This window comes from Topomyia yanbarensis, chromosome 2 (assembly GCF_030247195.1).
Source record: "Topomyia yanbarensis strain Yona2022 chromosome 2, ASM3024719v1, whole genome shotgun sequence".
Taxonomy (NCBI): domain Eukaryota; kingdom Metazoa; phylum Arthropoda; class Insecta; order Diptera; family Culicidae; genus Topomyia; species Topomyia yanbarensis.
Window position 1 is genome coordinate 177,600,293 of NC_080671.1, and position 16,912 is coordinate 177,617,204.

Genomic DNA, 16,912 nt, shown 5'->3' on the forward strand with positions numbered 1-16,912 from the left:
ATTGCCGCAAAGGTAGTAAACGGTGTAATGACGATGTAGGATAATTCGGTCGATTTCTATAATAGTATTAGTATCGAGTCAAACCAGCCGGATTTCCGGTGGATTTCTACCCAAATTCAGGCCGGAATCTGCACCGATTTTGGCAGAAATAGGCGGAATTACGGATTTTTTCTAGGACAACTTGGATAGTGAAAAAACAATTTTAGGCAGTTTTCGGATCCGACACAGCTCCCGAACTGAACCAGTTCCCAAATTTGGACCTCCCGGATCAGGATCAGTTTCCCGATCCGGGCCAGTTTCCGGATCCGTACAAGTTTCCGAATCTGGACCAATACCCGGTAATGGACCAGTCCCTAGATCTATTCCATCCCCTTTTCCCCTTACCAGGTCAGGACTTGAGCCAGGCCAAGATTTGGTGCTTAGATCCAGACAAGAGTCTGGATCCGGACTCTCGGATTGGATACGTGGATCCAAACTATATGCCTTGCTTTCCGTACATGGCGGGAAGGACTATTAATGATTTGTGCAATCGCTACCTTGCTGTTGACGTTCGTGATAGAAAAAAATCAATTCAACTACGACCGAAATACCCCACCACTACTTCGAGTCGGCTTTATTCTGACTGTGCTTTGAAGCTAGCTGAGTGTGAGCCGATGGGTATCTCCGGCAACCGATATCCTTTCAGGCTTAGTGGAGGTCGATTTGAATATTTCTCCGATGACAAAAATAATACCAATAAGTCTCATTTTCGATACAAATTATATCTAATACAACCGGCCCCCGGATGGTCTACTTCCGGACCAAAGAAAAGGCATTTAACGTCATCGATAAATCGCGCGATCTAACTAAACAACACTCGACCGTGTACGAAAAAGTATTTTGTCTGCGTACCCGCCCGGGAAGTAGAGTTTGATGGTGTAATCTCCGAGAAGGGCCTTGATTGCGGTTAGGGGGTGGCTCCTTCCAGATCCCTGTGCTTCAGTCAGTGTAAATTCTGGTATGCGAGCAATTGTGTTCAGTAAAAATCGAGGAGTATTAGGAAAATTATTTTCCATCAGCCTCATTTCGAGCCTTTCGCCGGATTTTTTCTTCCAAAATTTGTTCTTTTGAACGGGGCTCGTCTACTTGTTCGCCTTTTTGTAACCCGGGGCATGAACCATTGACCATTGTAGAAATAAGGCACGGTGTGGAAAATGCGGAGAAGATCAAAACATAGGCTCCTGGTCTCGGAAAGTCCACATGGGACATCCAAAACTTCAAGTGTCTCTATATTTCAGTCATATTATTTTTCAAGGTTTACTTTCGACGTAGATCTTCTTCAATTTTAGCATTATTAACCATGGCAATATTGAGGAGCGTTTCGGGGATCAAAGCGTGCTATTATTTCAATCGGATTAGTCTTTGCTCGGTACCAGGTATTGAAGTTGTCGCTTGTTAAATCCGAATCATAGGCAAAGATTTATTGATATTCTTTCCATATACATCGCACCTCAACTGGTTCGAGAAGATTTCAACTCCCACGGCATGTCATGGAGTTGTCTTCATGCTGATAACCGATCTATCTTACTGCATGATATTCGCGACAATTTCAGTATGACCATATTGAATACCAAGTGCGTTAGAGTTATTGTTGTACTCTACCTCATTATTGTGCCCATTGATTGAAAGTGCTTCGCGTCCACTATATCCGAAACAATCGAATCAAAATGAGAAATTCCTCCGGTGGCAGTGTGCAACGTTTTGACTGGCTTGTTTTTCTACACTGAGATTAAAGGTCAGACAAAACGAATATCTGGTGCGAACAATCGTGGACGGTTTCCCACTCCGTTGTGGGCAGAAAGTGCTCAGAATTGTATGCGAAAAGGTCCTATGAGGTTATTGGCACCGGTTAGTCAACGGATAAACGAGAGAAACAATATTACGTCTAGCAGCTGGGCCCTACGTCGTGTACTTGATTGCACCTTTGATCGGAATACACGGAACTAAGAATTCTTTATCGGCGACAACAGCATTCCACGTAAATTCACATTCAAATAATAGACGTTTCGCGATGAAATTATAATAATGTATATAAACGTAATAATTGTTCTTCAAACACACAAAATTATAAATTAAATCTGACAGAAAAGATACTCGCGCTAAGCATTTTCCCCACAAAACTCATGGTATTATATTTACCTACGACCACGTCTACATCGTTACAATTCCAAGTAGGCGCTTCGATCGATGGAGCATGGAAAGCACTCCTAATTTTCCCGGAGAGAATATGGGCGATCCTAGATTCTTTATATTGAAATCGTTCCGGATTGCCTGATAAAAATATTAGTTTGAGTTCATTAGCATTGATCTGTTCCGGCTAGTAAGAAAAGTGACACTTAGATTAGAATGGTAATGAGAAGGCGGACACTTAGGCATTAGAAGGTAATATTTGTGAAACATCGCGCAGCTTTAACGAATTTTTCAGTTAGATTTTGAGTTAGAGAACGCTCGAAAATTGGCAAATTTTATGGTAGAATGGAAGTTTAGGAATCCCAAAGACATCAACCAACCTTGGATAAAAAGGATGGATGAACGTCGTGACTTCCTTCGGGTGACATCTCGGATCATGTCCAATCATTATACGTTGAATGCGCATCTCCGGCGTATTGGGGTCGTAAAGAGCGTTATCTGCGTTTGCGGTGACAACTATCGCGACATTAAACGTGTTGTCTGGTCGTGCACCTAGTTTTCTACACACCAAAAAAACTAAATGTTACCGTTGAGGTATTTCGAAACTTACCACAATCTAACAAACCGTACTTGACGAAATGACGAAATATAACCATGTTCTGTTTAATTTTATATGAAAAATGTACTTTCCAAGCACAGTGCCATAAAATTACACATTTTAAACAAACGCCATGTGTGAAGTAAAATTACGTGACTCGCAATATTCAACGACATTAAAATTAAATTAAAATCAAATGTAAAACTATTTCATTTTTAATGCTCGTATGGTCATGGTCAAGAGACGTAAATTTACACGATTTTTTCTAGTTGTGTAGTACCAGACCTGCGTTAAACGAATCCCTTCGGCCTGGTTCTAGTCCGAGATATGTTGGCTATCCTCAAAATTTATTTATATCTACTCTTTTGGTTGACTTATTAACAGGTACCTGCAAATGTGATCCCAAGAATTCCAAGCGAATCCAAGGAGGCCAGTTGGCGATCCGGTTCATGATGTTCTGATAGTGATCTTCCGTTTGCCACAAAGCTACAAGTGCAATTTCTTTTTTTCCTTGTCATTTTTCTTTGATTGTTCTCTGATACGGTCTCTGCTACTGATGTTGGGAGCAACAACCTTTTGCCTTCCTTATACAAAGTGTACTGATTGTCTAGTGATTGTGTCTCCTTGTTTCAATTTTTAATCAAATTATTATTCATGTTGAAAAATTACAAATTGTTTATATTGTCCTTAAAAATATTTCTAACTGCATCCCATAGTCTGAATAAAATTGTATATTAATATTTTTTGTCTATCAATCTGAACTCATTGATTTAAGATGTAGATGTGACAAAATATATTTCCATGAGTATAAATATAATAAATAATTCCAAATTTCAAACAAATCCTAATTATTCTCAAGAAATTTAAATTGTAAAGCAAAGAAATTTGTATCTGAATATAAATATACAATTGTTTTACATCGAGGATTTCCAACGCAGGAATTTTGTGCGAAAAAAACACATACGTGGTTAATCTCAGGTTTTGATTTGTTCGAAACTTTCGAGTGGGTAATTCCCCCCTCGGTAATTTTCGAGTGGGTAGTACTACTCATACTACCCACGCATTCCGCCGGCCCTGCTTTGACACGTCCCATAGTGGCACATCTCTATACAATGTTGTGACAAAACTGTAACAATTTGTATATGTGGTTTTAAACTAATTTTGGATCGCTGACTCTATTTGAGCTATCAATTTTGAAGTTCCAATTATTTTTATGTAAACCCATTTGAAGGCATTGGTCGTTAAAGGGTTAATATATTAGTTTAAAACAGTAACCAATCACATCGGACATCAGAAATGGTTGATAAAACTAGCACAAATTACATTTTTTTCAGTAAATTCAGATGTTATTTAGGCAACCAATTTGTAAAAACATTTATGAGCTACAAGTCGTCTCCATATGGGTATTTTCAAAAACAAAGATAAAAACTACAGTACAAAAATGCGCAAGATGAGACCTGTATATCCTGAAACTACAATAAATTTTGAGTCAGAATCATGATAGGTGACCATCTCAAAAATTGTAAGTCATGTAAAGATGAATTACTGATGTTACATTAAATTTCTCAATTGCTTTTTCTTAATGCAGAACAAACGTAATTAATTTCTGCACGAAGATCTTGAATCTATAATTTAACACATTCATTCTTTTATCCAAATAATTTCAAACCATTTCAATTGGTCGTGTAGTTCTTGACATATCGCTATATGAAGTTTGAAGGTACGAACAATTTGTATGCATTGATTTGAACAGAAATCCTCTATAAGCTTCTACGACTTCTTAAAAGTTCATTTATCATCCGATCATCGTAAAATTTCGAGTGAATTTCATTCAAGCTCAGTTAACTGGCTACAGTATTTTTAACAACGATGGAATCAGCTTTCGCCAGACTCTGTGTTATTTTCACTGATAGCCTAAATACAATTGAAGATTTTTGACTATTGCGGGTTTAGGTAAAACATTCTCCCTAGAAAAACGAAAACTATCAAATTATATTTTTTAATTTTAAGAAATTTTAATAAACATTAATTTGCAACTCCTGTAGTTTTAAGAAAATTTGTCTCGTACATATTTCTGCATCCCGAAACCGAACAGAATAAACCGAAATTCGCAGTACTAATTGAAGCTCCAATAACTAATTAAATGCTATACCAACGGAAATCATAGAAAAGAATCTGATCCATGTTCAACACACTGCGATAAATTCGAATTATCAGTGATAATAATATGGATTACAGAAGGGTTTTACCTCATTGAAAGTTATTAGCATCATGGTGCGTATTTGACCGCTTGAGCATATGCTACGCTTGCTGTACCTCCCACACGAATCGCGACTGCGGTGCTTCCGGGCACGTTCCAAAAACCAGGTGAAGTAGCAAAAACCACACCCCACAGCAACAAATATTCAAAACCAATATGGCAATAAAATCGTTTGATCCGTAATCGATTATTTTTCATTCCCCCAAAGCAAAAAGCCAGCCACCGGCCTTGCCCACCGGTTACCACGCTTCCCTGAATAGCTACCGCAATTTATTTGATTCCATAACTCACATCCCTTCTGCACCTTTGTTCGCAGGTAACCGCATGCCACTGTAAAGTACACCAGAGCTATCGCCACTTCGCCACCAAGCACCGCCAGCTGATACCGAGCTTCGGTCGGAAAGCGAAAGCATCCTCCGCCAACCGGCACTGGCTCAGCGGCAAGGGACAGCAGGCCACGGTCGGCCACAACAATCTGAACTACAGCTACGCTCACCAACATCCAAACTCGTACAGCTTGCAACCGGAGCGAATAATCAACAAACCGCTGCCGATGAATTTGGAGAACGACATGTACTACACGGTGGACTTTGGCGAATCCCAGAATGCGCCCTTGATCCAGTAAAGTTCCCACGTGTCGTAACCGCCCCTCTTCCGAACCAGTGGACACGGAATGGGGTTGGTGCCGGAAAGGAAAACGGTTCGTCAGCCGCCGCCCGCAGTTTGATTATCGTTTCTAATTTAATCATTCAGTTTGCTCTGGCGTTTATCTATTAGGATAATTATAAAATGTAAGTATCCCAACCAACTAGATGTAAATTTGTAGTTGAAAGCGTTTGTGTTGTCGCTGTGATTTGTTGGTTGGAAACGCAACATATTTATGGAACAAATGTGTTATTCTCTGCTAAAATTTGCATTGTCCTAGTAATCGGAAACAAAAATATGACACGTGAAAATGTATGGGGAATGTCCACATCATTAGTTAAAATGTCACGAGGGTTTATCGGCATTAGCATGGTACTAGTTTAATGACAATATGTAAGCATTTCTAATGAAGTTGGCAGTCTTTGTTTCGAAGCTTTAATTTTAACAGCAACGTCCTCGATAAGGGAATATTTGAATACATTTTAGTAAATTGTCACAAATGAAATTGCTTGATGCCGTCTAGGAAGTATCGAAGTTAGGGGCCCTGATTTCTTACACATTAGATTCTTAAAGGTGCATTTCACACTTATGTGCTCGACCAGAACAGACTATAAACGAACGAATGTTGAAATACAACATAGTTTGAAAAAGGAATCCCGGAAAAAGGCGAAATTCGTAAGCCGAAACGTTGTATAAGTAAATAGTTAAACTCCTGTATTTGTGTACTAGATGATTGCATGCCGAACAAGAGAACAGTTGTAAAATATTTTTAAAGTCACGATTGGGTAATTAAATATTCAAATAAGTAATAAGTTTATCGGTGTGTTACCGTTAATGGGCAATTCACGTTAATGATGAACCGTTTTTGCGTCTCTCACGGATACCCAGCGTTATGAATGCCAGAGCGGAAAATAGTTATTGCCGCAACCAACCAACATTTGAGCCTCCGGAAGCTGATCAATTATGCTGCAAAATGCAGACTTTAAACTATCGACACTTTTGCGCCATCCACTGTATTGCAGTGGATGTGCCGATAGCGTTTTATGCCCGAACTCGCTTCCCAGGGGAGTTTCAATGGAGACTCGCACAAAATGGTGTCGGTGCAGCAACTTTAAAAGAAACGCGGCGGATCCGCAGTGGAAATATTCGCCGGAATTCGCAATACCGTTTCCGATAGGCACAGCTCAGAGACAAACTAAAAAAAAGGAAGTAAAAAGACTTACCAAATGCACTGTCCTCCGTCTCGCAAAAGACGGACAATCAATCTTCTCCGCGGTTTGGACAAATGGCTGTTCCGTAAGCCTTTCTGCCCTCTAGATCGCTGCTAATCACTTTTCCACTTGCGGAGCGCGATCGAAAATTTGCGTTATTTTACAACGTTACACATATACGCAAGATTCAAAGCGGGAAAACTTCACTTGTATCAACTTTCACACTGTAACACCGCGCACAACTTCGCAATTTCCTTGGCGACTACTTCTGCCAATCAGGACTTGCTCGCTGGACGACAAAATGGATAAGAGACCGCCAACTTTCTTTTGGGCGCCCAGGAAAACCTCACAGTCATCTCTCCGTCGGAATTGTACTTACCATACGCGTTACGGATAACAGCATATACGTCAGCATTACTGTCATCCCTTAGAGAAGGATTTCGGTACATCTAGCTTATCACTTTACTTAGCTGAGTTTAGTAAAACTTTTCTGAGACTTATGTGCCTATGTTCATTCGGTACTTTGGATTATCCTAGAATATTTCCACTGCTAATTTATCGCACCAAGAGCGAACCGCGACAATGTGTACACTGTTAAACTATATTACTTATTTCGATACACAATTACCCAAACACCAATTACTGCAACGAAAACCACAACATATTACAGAGATGATTGATTTAGTTTAAGGTGCCATTCCGGGTGACTAGGGCCGCTGTTAAACGCGAGATAGTGCTTCGTTAATCCACCTACTATAAGGAACTGTGCAGAGAATTATACGCTAACTCCTGGTGAAACGCTGGGTCCAACGACGCCAGCTGAAATATGTGCTGATAAACTGAAAATTATCGTTGAGGGCCTTTTCCCGAAGCGCATCCCAACCACCTTACGTTTATGCAGACGGTGGAAATGCTGGTGACAATCGTATCTCCAACGACGAGTAGTGGCAACAGGGTTGAAAGCGAAAAAAACTCCCAGTCTAGTCCGTATCCCCAACGTGGTACCCAGAACTGCAATCTTGGTGTTTCCGGACATGTTCAGGATAGTTCTACAGGGTTGCCTGCACGAAGACTATCCTGGATAGATAGAAGATCCAGAAGCTGGTATTGCTGACAAAACCAGGAAAGCCGTCAGGAGATCCAGCTTGTTGAGGAGGACCCAAAGTTCCAGCGATACGGAACTTTCGGTCCTCCTCAACAGGCTGACGAACTACGCTGAAAGTTCGAATTCTGGAAAGAGATCTCGACGGTGGACGCCATTCGCACAGTAATCGCGAGCGCGAAGATAGCATCGAAGTAAAGGATAAAAGGTATTCGCTACTGCGCCGTGGTAACGATCGACGTGAAGAACGCGTTCAACAGCGCGAGCTGCGTTCCTATCGCCGTAGCCCAGCACATAATGAGGGCTCCGCAATATTTGTGCAAGTGCCTGAAAAGTCACTTTCAGATTTTTTTTTCTTTTAAATCAACCAGGGAACCCGAAGTTACGCTCCACCCGGAATCGCCGGATAGACCTACCGGTTGGTCCATTGAGTAGTCTAGGATCACCACCTGGGACTAGATCGACGAAATCGCGACGAAGCGGAGAGCTAAATGACTCACAAAAACGAACAACGGTATCGGAAGAAATCCACAGCCGAAAAATACACAGTTGGGTAGATTCGCCACCGGAGACTATCCAAGTAGATCGTAATGTACCCTAAAAAGGCTCACAGAAAATGGAGCTATATAGCTCACGGAAACTTTCGCTAAACCGGAGCCAAACATTTGTGATTATTTACCGCTGAAGAATATCCGAGTGGAGTTCGGGGTAAACTTGCCCAAGTACGCAGAGTATGTAAATGATGTTATAGATAGAGAGCGCTAAGCAAGTAAGAGTAAACAAGAGAAGAGTCGGGAGATAAATGCCTCAAAAATCATTCTATTGATCATGTGAGGTTCTATAAAAATTCTCAACTCCGACAGCAGCCCCACCGAAGCGAATCTGTGTCGCTTCTGCTAAGATCCATCGATTTTCGTTATCAAAGATCTTAGCAATAAGATACCCCTAGCCCAACCGGCACATCATTACGGTATACTAGCCATGGTGAACGTCAACGGATAGAATACGAATCACGAATTCGGCGACTCTGGGCTAACAGGCGTGCTGCTCTACTACCTTAGTAAGGAAGGATGACACCAACTTGAAATGGCGAGTGGGTTAACAGCACGACTGCCTCTGTTCCTTTGAAATCTTGCAAGTCTCCGGGTACGTTCATAACTCATCACTGGCGCTAGGTTCGGATGAACAGTTCCCGATTTTATGCCGATCCGGCTCTGCACACTACTCCCAGAAAGTATAATGTCAACCCTCGCATGGCTTCTATGCTTACATAGATAACCATGTGACTACAAGAGGTGACTACGTAAAAAGAGTGGAGATAGTGACCCGGAGTTGAGATCCAACAAAATGGAAAAAGAACAAGAAATCCACACATATGAATCCATTCGCCAGAGGTTGTTTGATGAGGTCGTCACCACCACCAGCAGCTGAAGTAGCAGCAACAACAGCGGCCGCAGCCAAAGCTTAACGCGGGGAGCAATACTCCACAGAAGCCGAAGATAGTGATAGCGAAGTGCTTGGCGGAGGAGCTTCAGAAATTTGTGGACGCGAGAAACAATGTCCATAAAGACCTTGAAGAGATGATTCTCTGCTAAGGGCTGATGTAGCTGAGCGTGCGTTGGCATCGGATATCTCCTTACTCCCTTCGGAGCAGGGAAAGGAGAAGCTGTTAAAAGTGGAGAATATGCCAGTTTTCGTGACTCCAAAGTGGGCAAGAACCTCGCCAGGTGAGCTAATGACGCGACGACGTATGCACCGCTCCTCAAGAAGGTCAGATAGGATCCGGAGCTGGTAGGGAACGCGGTAAGAACCAGCCATGTCCACAAAAGTGAGGTGCTTTTCGAGTTGAAGGAGGATCCCACGATTAATAACTTGCCTATGCAAGAGTCATGGTAGAAGAACTGAGAGGTACACTGCAACAAAATTATAACCTGGGCGAAGTGCACATGACGATCCGGTTAAAGAAGGGGTATGGAAGAACTAAAACAGCGATGATTCATTTACCACTGCTGACAAGACTCCGGAGGTAGGCAAACTTACGGTTGAATGGTCGAGAGCCGCCACACGAGTGAATGAACAAGCGTAGAAATGCTTTGTGGCCCGGATAGATCCAGGGTGTGCTGGAAAAGTGGGGAGACGGATCATTTTGCGAGAGACTGCATGCAAAGGCCGAAGAGCACGCTTTGCATTCCATCGATCATCAGACCGGTAGCTTCAAATGCCCTGCCTACAAGAGGGTGACTGCAGGACAACGGTAATGAAGATAACTCTGATAAATTTGAATCACTGTGACATCGCACAGCAACTGTTGCGCAGTTTACGACAGATACAATGTGTGATGCCCCTTTGATTGCAGAGCCGTTACGGGCTGATTCCTCATTCAAAAAGTGGTACAACGCTCACGCGAAAACTTCGTTATTGTCAAAATCAAATGAATTTTCATGTGTAGCTGTTACACTCTTCCAAGGTGAACAGTGGAGCAGTTCAGCCTAATGCTGCAACAGTTAATCGAGTAGTTGATCGGTCGAAAGCCGGTAGTCATTGGTAGTGACTTCAATGCCTGGGCTGTGGAGTGGGGCAGTAGAGTAACCACCTGGCGGCAATCATGAGAGTAGACCTTCACTGGCGGTAATCATGGACTGGAGAGCATGCTAGCAGTATACCCGTAATGATTATCAGGCGATACGCTACCGGCCAACCGAGCCTGCTACAGCAATTCAGCCGGACGGTGGGACCGGGAACGTGGATGCGGCTGATCTAACAAGAAGGATTGTGACGGCTTGTGACGCCACAATGCCGCAAAACTGGAGCCACGTAATAGATATCGTCCAGCTTACTGGTGGAACGAGACGCTCAGTACGATATGCGCTGCTTGTCTCAGAGTCAGAAGGTGGACTCAGAGAGCAGTATCGGAGCCTGATAAAGGCAGCGTTTCGGGAAGCTAGGGCCACATTAAAAGGGAGATCAAGCTTAGCGAGTCAGATTGCCATAAGGCCGAGAAGTAGACGCCAATCCCTCGAGCGATGCTCACCGAGTCGTGGTGGTAAAACAGAAGGGCCCGTCGACACCCGCTGATGTGCCCGTGTAAGCTTACGATAATCGTTGAGGGTCTCTTCCCGAAGCACGATCCATCGTACGGCAAAGAAGAAGTAGCAAACACGGACGATTGGCAAGTGACTAACGATGAGATCGCAGAAGTATCGAAGCGACTGAAATCAAAGAAAGCCTCAAGTCTGGATGGCATACCAAACGTGGTGCTCAAAGCTGCGACCCTGGTATACCGAACATGTTCACTTCACAGAAATGTGGAAGATACAGCAGCTGGTGTTGCTGCCAAAGCCAGAGGAGCCAGCTAGATACACTAGGAAAACTCCTGGAATCAATCATCATTAAAAGGCAGACAAAATCACAAAGGGTGAGCGCGGACTGTCCAAGATGCAGTTCGGAATTTGTAAAGGACAGTCGAAGCAATTTTGGTGGTGCTCGAGCGTGCTGAGAAGGCATGCAATTATCAGCACCAGCTGGGAATCTATCGCCGCGGCGCTATAGAGAATAAGGGTCCCTCTGATTATTTAAGCCCGATCGTCAAGAGCTACTTTCACAGCAGAGTGCTGCTGTACGAGACAAACGAAAGGCAGTTAATGCGCATCAGTGTCACTAACGGTGATGGGTTCGACACTCGAAGAAGTGTAGGTACCGGTGACGGAGACAATAGACACGATCGAAAACTGGATAAACGGGGTCAAGCTATAGACGAAGGTATTGCTGGTCAGCAACTGCAAAGCGGTTCAAGCAATTGGGAGTGATAATCGACGACCGGTTGAGCTGCAACAACCACGTCGACCACGCCTGCGAAAAGTTGGCAAGGCAAGTAACGCAATAGTGAGCATCATACCAAACGTTGGTGATCTGAGTAGCAGCACGAGACTTCTACAATGCAATGTTTCGTTATAGATAGTGCATTATGGGGTATCTTCCTATGATGCGGGGCTAAATACCAAGTGGAACTGCTTAAAGCTGAACGGGACGTTTCGACTGCTAGCCGTACGAGTCGCGAGTGCGTACAAAACAATATCGTCGGAGGCAGTATGCGTTATCGTCGGGATGATCCCCATTCGGAGTACCCTGGCGCAGTACATCGTGTGCTACAAGCGGAGAAACACCAGAATCACGAGAAGAATGGTGAGAATCGATTCGATAGCGAGGTGGCAGCAGAAATGGAACAATACAGACAAAAAAAGGTGATCCTATCGGCTCATCCCAAACCTGTCGACGTGGTTTAATAGAAAGCACGAAGAGATGAACTTCCACCTGACACAGCTCCTGTCGGGTCACAGCTGCTTCAGGTAGTATCTTCATTGGTTCAGACAGGCAACATCACCGTTGTGCCCGGAGTGTAAGAACGTCAAGAAGACATCGGAAAATGCGGTCTTCGAATGGGGAGGAGAGAAGCTTGAATTGGGAGAACCGAACTCGGATAATGTCATCTACAGAATGACAAGCGACGTAAACACGTGGCGACGCAGATCACGGTCGCCTTACAGGCGAAATGGCATGATGAACAGCGTGCAAGGGTTTCGGGAGAACAATCACCGCCGAGAAACTCTTCGGCGGAGTAGACTAGATTGACCGCCAGGGACTACTCGAGTAGACTGGGACAGATTATCTGGTATGGGTCGTCAGGACGCCACGCTCCATCCGGAATCGCCGAGAGAAATATAGCGGAAACCAAAGAAGAATTTAGCGCCAAACCAAGCTTCGGTTCATTAATTCTCATCAGCTTAAATTGGAACTTCTTTTCTTACGGGACATTACGTAAGACTAGGAGTTTGCTCAGAAGCACAAATTGTGTTTTCGCTTTTTGTTTGTTTATTTAATTAAAGCCTTTAATCTGATGGGTCATTCGCCTTGAAAAGAAAAAAAGGGTAATTTATATCGGATTTTACAGAATTTTTCATAAATTATTATGTTGTAGTCCGAAAGATGTCTCGTTGGTATGTGGGCTCGTAGAGGTGGTTGTTACGGATTTCTCCTCCTTTACGTTGTCGCGGTGTGTTGGTTTGCTGTCAAGTGGAATATTGTTTAACTGATTTATCTTGGTATATTGATATGTCAGGCTGCGGAGAAACCTCCCCAGCACTCTCCAGGGTGCGGATGAGGGCCCGCGAGGAATGTTGGTTCCAGGTTATATTGATTCAAAGATCCTAGCATCCTTTAAGATGGCGTAGTAGAGTCTCCTCTCGAACTGGATCGTTATCCAGAGCCTCCCGGATGGACAAGAGTAGGTTATACTATCGACGAAGATCACTTAGCTCTTGGCAGTTGATTAGTAAGTGTTTGGCCGTGAGTCTAGTCTGGCAGTGTTCACAGATCAGATACACGTGATATGGTGTGAGCTTGAGTGATTTTTATGTGTCCCACGCGGAGCCGGGGCAGAGCCCTCTGTTCGAGTCTGCTGTCACGGTCGATCCATCTCTCGAGTGTACATTTGACTTTTTATAAATGTCCCTGCCTACTTTCCCAATAGCTTGTAACTTTCCCTTTGAACTCTTTTAAGATGTCTGCCGTTGGAACCTTCTTGGCAAATAGGGTGTTGGATTGACGGCCGAGGCATGCCAGGCAGCCTGCATCCTCATTACCGTAGATGCCACTGTGTCCAGGGACACAGCAGATGGTAATGAGAGGGTCGCAGGGTTGTTCAATAGCCTGCACATATGGGTTCCTACAGTCTCCCGAGGATAATGCGGTTATAACAGACAAAGAGTCGAAAAAAATAACAGTTGGAACATCTCCGGGTTTCTTTGTGACAGCGAGAGTGATGGCACTCCACTCACACCCATCCCTACCCTTCCGTTTGACTTCGATCCGATTTTTTTGAGTCTGGCACGGGCAATGTTGGGGGATACTCCCGTCTTCAGACGGCGCATCAAGCTGGTATCAATGTTCGGTCCGTGTTCTGACCAAGCACTGTTTCCGTTGCGGGCGATTTGCGGTATGGGGGAGTTTGCGAAGGTGGAGTGGATGTCTTCAGCCGTCCGTAGTAAGGCGAGGAGAATTACGTTGTCACGGTGGCAGCAATTTTCTGAGCCCCAAGAAGTGTGGTGTGCGTTAAAGTCGCCCATAATGCTGTTATCCACTGATGACGGTTGCCGAACCAATCTGCTAAATCTATATCGCTGTTGGTGTGCGTTTCTTGGATCGCGAGACAAATAGGAGAATTTCTAGCAGTAATTATCTGTAGCTCACCTAGATTGGTTCGAAGTCCATTGGTATTCCATTGGTTTTCTAGGGTAGAATCCTTTTCATCTGGTAAGGATCGTGGTGTGCTAAGGCTAGAGTATCTACGACGGCTAGCGGTATTTGTTGGACTTGACGGAATGTGAATTTCTGACACTACTGGACATGGTCGGGTGACTGAAGAAGTTTCCACAAGGCTTACTCTGCTGTATCTTTTGTCCGATGGACTTCTATGGGGTTGCGTCGGACTAACTGATCGCCTTCCCAGGGGTCTCAGTTCCATTGGCTGGAAAGTATGTCGGGAAATTCAACTGGTCCTGGTAAGGTTTTATTGTGGGGTGACTTACTCGAGTGGGAGCCGGGCCCCCTGCACCAGCAGCCGCCGGAGGCTAATCGACTGGGTACGGGACATCCACGGACGGGGCAGGGGCAGGGGAGAGGGCTGTTTCCCTAGCAGATCTGGTAACGTATTACTGGATATGCTGTGTCTTTGGTTCGTCGGGATGGGAATGTTATTGCCAACGTGTTGCTGACGAGATTATCAGCCTTGTTCTGCATTACGACGGATCACATTCTCGAACGAATGTGGTTCGGTCGAAGAAGGCTTCCGTTTGATTTTGTTGTCGTTATTGAGAATGCGAACCACATTCATTCGAGAAAGCGATACGTCGTAATACAGAATAAGGCTGTATAGTTCGTGACGTTTCCGCTTGGTGGTGTGTAGCGTGCTTTGCTCTATATCGGAGTTAGTCCAGTTGGCGGTGGATTATACTATCTGCCGGATCGAGTGAAAGAACCTGTAGCGATGGGTCTTTTGCACGACTCATCTGTGTCGTTTGCTTTTCTCTTTGTCGTTCTGGTGATTAGGGCGGCCAGACGGTCTTCCTCTGGGGCTTCCGAGCGGATGCCGGCCGGGAGCTTCCGGTTCGTCAGAAAATTGGTTGGTGGATGTTGCAGTTAGCGTATGAGTTGACTGGTCGATCGAGGGGACCAACGTTCTCTTTATCGGTTGGATTGGTTCCTGAACTATAGGTCGTGTATGGCGGGCGGTTCGCCTACGCAATTGCCCGCGGTAGCCCAGGTGAACGGAGGCGATCTGTTCTTCCGCTTAGTGTGTGTCGCTTGATGCTGTGGGGGAAGAGAGATAAGGCATTTTCTTCGGTTGAATTAGGTTTCGGTACATTGATAGCATGGATGCAGTTATTAGGATCAGAGCCAATTGCTGCTTTCAGCAGTAGATGTAACAACAGTGGGTTTGGTAAATTTACACTTTCACAATCCTTCGCTGCATGCAGCAGTAGAGTCTGCTGATTTATCAAATCACCAGAGTTCATAAATGCTGGTATGGAGTGTCTAAGCGGTGGGCCTTCCCCTGGGACGGATCGCCTTCCATCGGCTACTCTGTTCTGGAATGCAATCCCCGGTGAGGGGATGCAGTGCAGGTTTACACGGAAGCATCAGGGAAGACCGGGATTGAACTGTCCGACGACTCTACCAAAGCCGTTTGAGGTTCGTCACTACACTCTCGTATTGATTGCCGGTGATCCATAGTGTCGTACGATTTAGATCTTCCTCATTAGGGGTTCGACACTTTAAACGCGCACAAGTCGCTCACGGTTCGCATTTTTGATGGGGGCGCAAGTTGTTTACCAGGTTTAAATTTTCTTGGTGGTGGAGGCGCGATCGGTTTACAGATTTAATGTTTTATCTTCAATGGAGGCGCGAATAGTTTACCTACTTTAAAGTCTGCGCTCCTGATACTTGCCACTGCACATTTTTTCACAGAAATGTCTTAGTAGTTTTAGATAGATTTCGGTGGGAGGTAGCAGTTTGGCGGCTTGGCCGTCTCTCACGTTGGTGAAAACCCACCAAGAAGTGAGATCCGGATCACTTATCTTTAGCACTACTAACTGAGTGACGGGATACTACACACGCGTAAAACTATCAATTGGAGTAAATAGACGATATATGCCGGATGGCAGGGGCCAAGCTGATAAAGTCCGGGTGGCAGAGCTCGAACAAAAAATGTCCCGATAGCCTGACCTTGCTTGCTTGCCTCGGTAACACCTAGTCATTGCTACAATATCAAATCAGAACTTCTTTTAATATGGGACATCACGTAAGACTAGAAGCTTGCTCAGAAGCACAAATTGTGTTTTCACTTTTTGGAGCTAGCGTCAATCCGGCGCTAGCTTAGTTCTGTCACTAAGTTAGTGTCGTATTCTGATGAGAGGAACTCGAAACGCCTCTCCAATAACTAATTGGGACACAACTAATCGCGAGTCGTCGGGGCACCAGCGAACCGGACGCCTTGCTCCACCGAAATCTTCGGACCGTGCTCGACACCTAGCTAGTTGGGTCGATTCCGGGAGAATTTCTCTCGCTGGGAAATTCTTCGTCTGAGTAGGCTGGGTCCATCGTCAGGGACTAAATCGCCTACAAGTCGGGAGCTCAACGAGGAACTGGTGTAAAAAGAAACGAGAAGGGAACCAAAGGACACAAAGGAGTTGTGGTGCTTAATGGCACAAGGGAGTCGAAAGGCTCAGTAAATTAGACAATCTAGATTTTGCCCCCCAAATTGTTCTCGTAGGGGAAGAGTACTAATTCTCGATCCACAACTTTGTAAAAAGCGAACACGAAATTATTGCGACATATTCAACAGGGCATAACTTTTTTACCATTGGGTAAAA

General features: G+C 44.4%; 1 protein-coding gene across 2 annotated transcripts in view; it reads left to right on the top strand.

Annotated features, from left to right (window-relative positions):
• Positions 1 to 16,912, top strand: part of LOC131682226 (uncharacterized) — a 500,520-nt gene that overhangs the window by 475,094 nt on the left and 8,514 nt on the right. For both annotated transcript variants that reach the window (XM_058963559.1, XM_058963558.1), the window contains one exon: positions 5,344 to 5,818. In XM_058963559.1, the coding sequence (XP_058819542.1) occupies positions 5,344 to 5,652 (309 nt within the window). In that variant the 3' untranslated portion in view covers positions 5,653 to 5,818. The remainder of the gene's footprint in view (positions 1 to 5,343; positions 5,819 to 16,912) is intronic.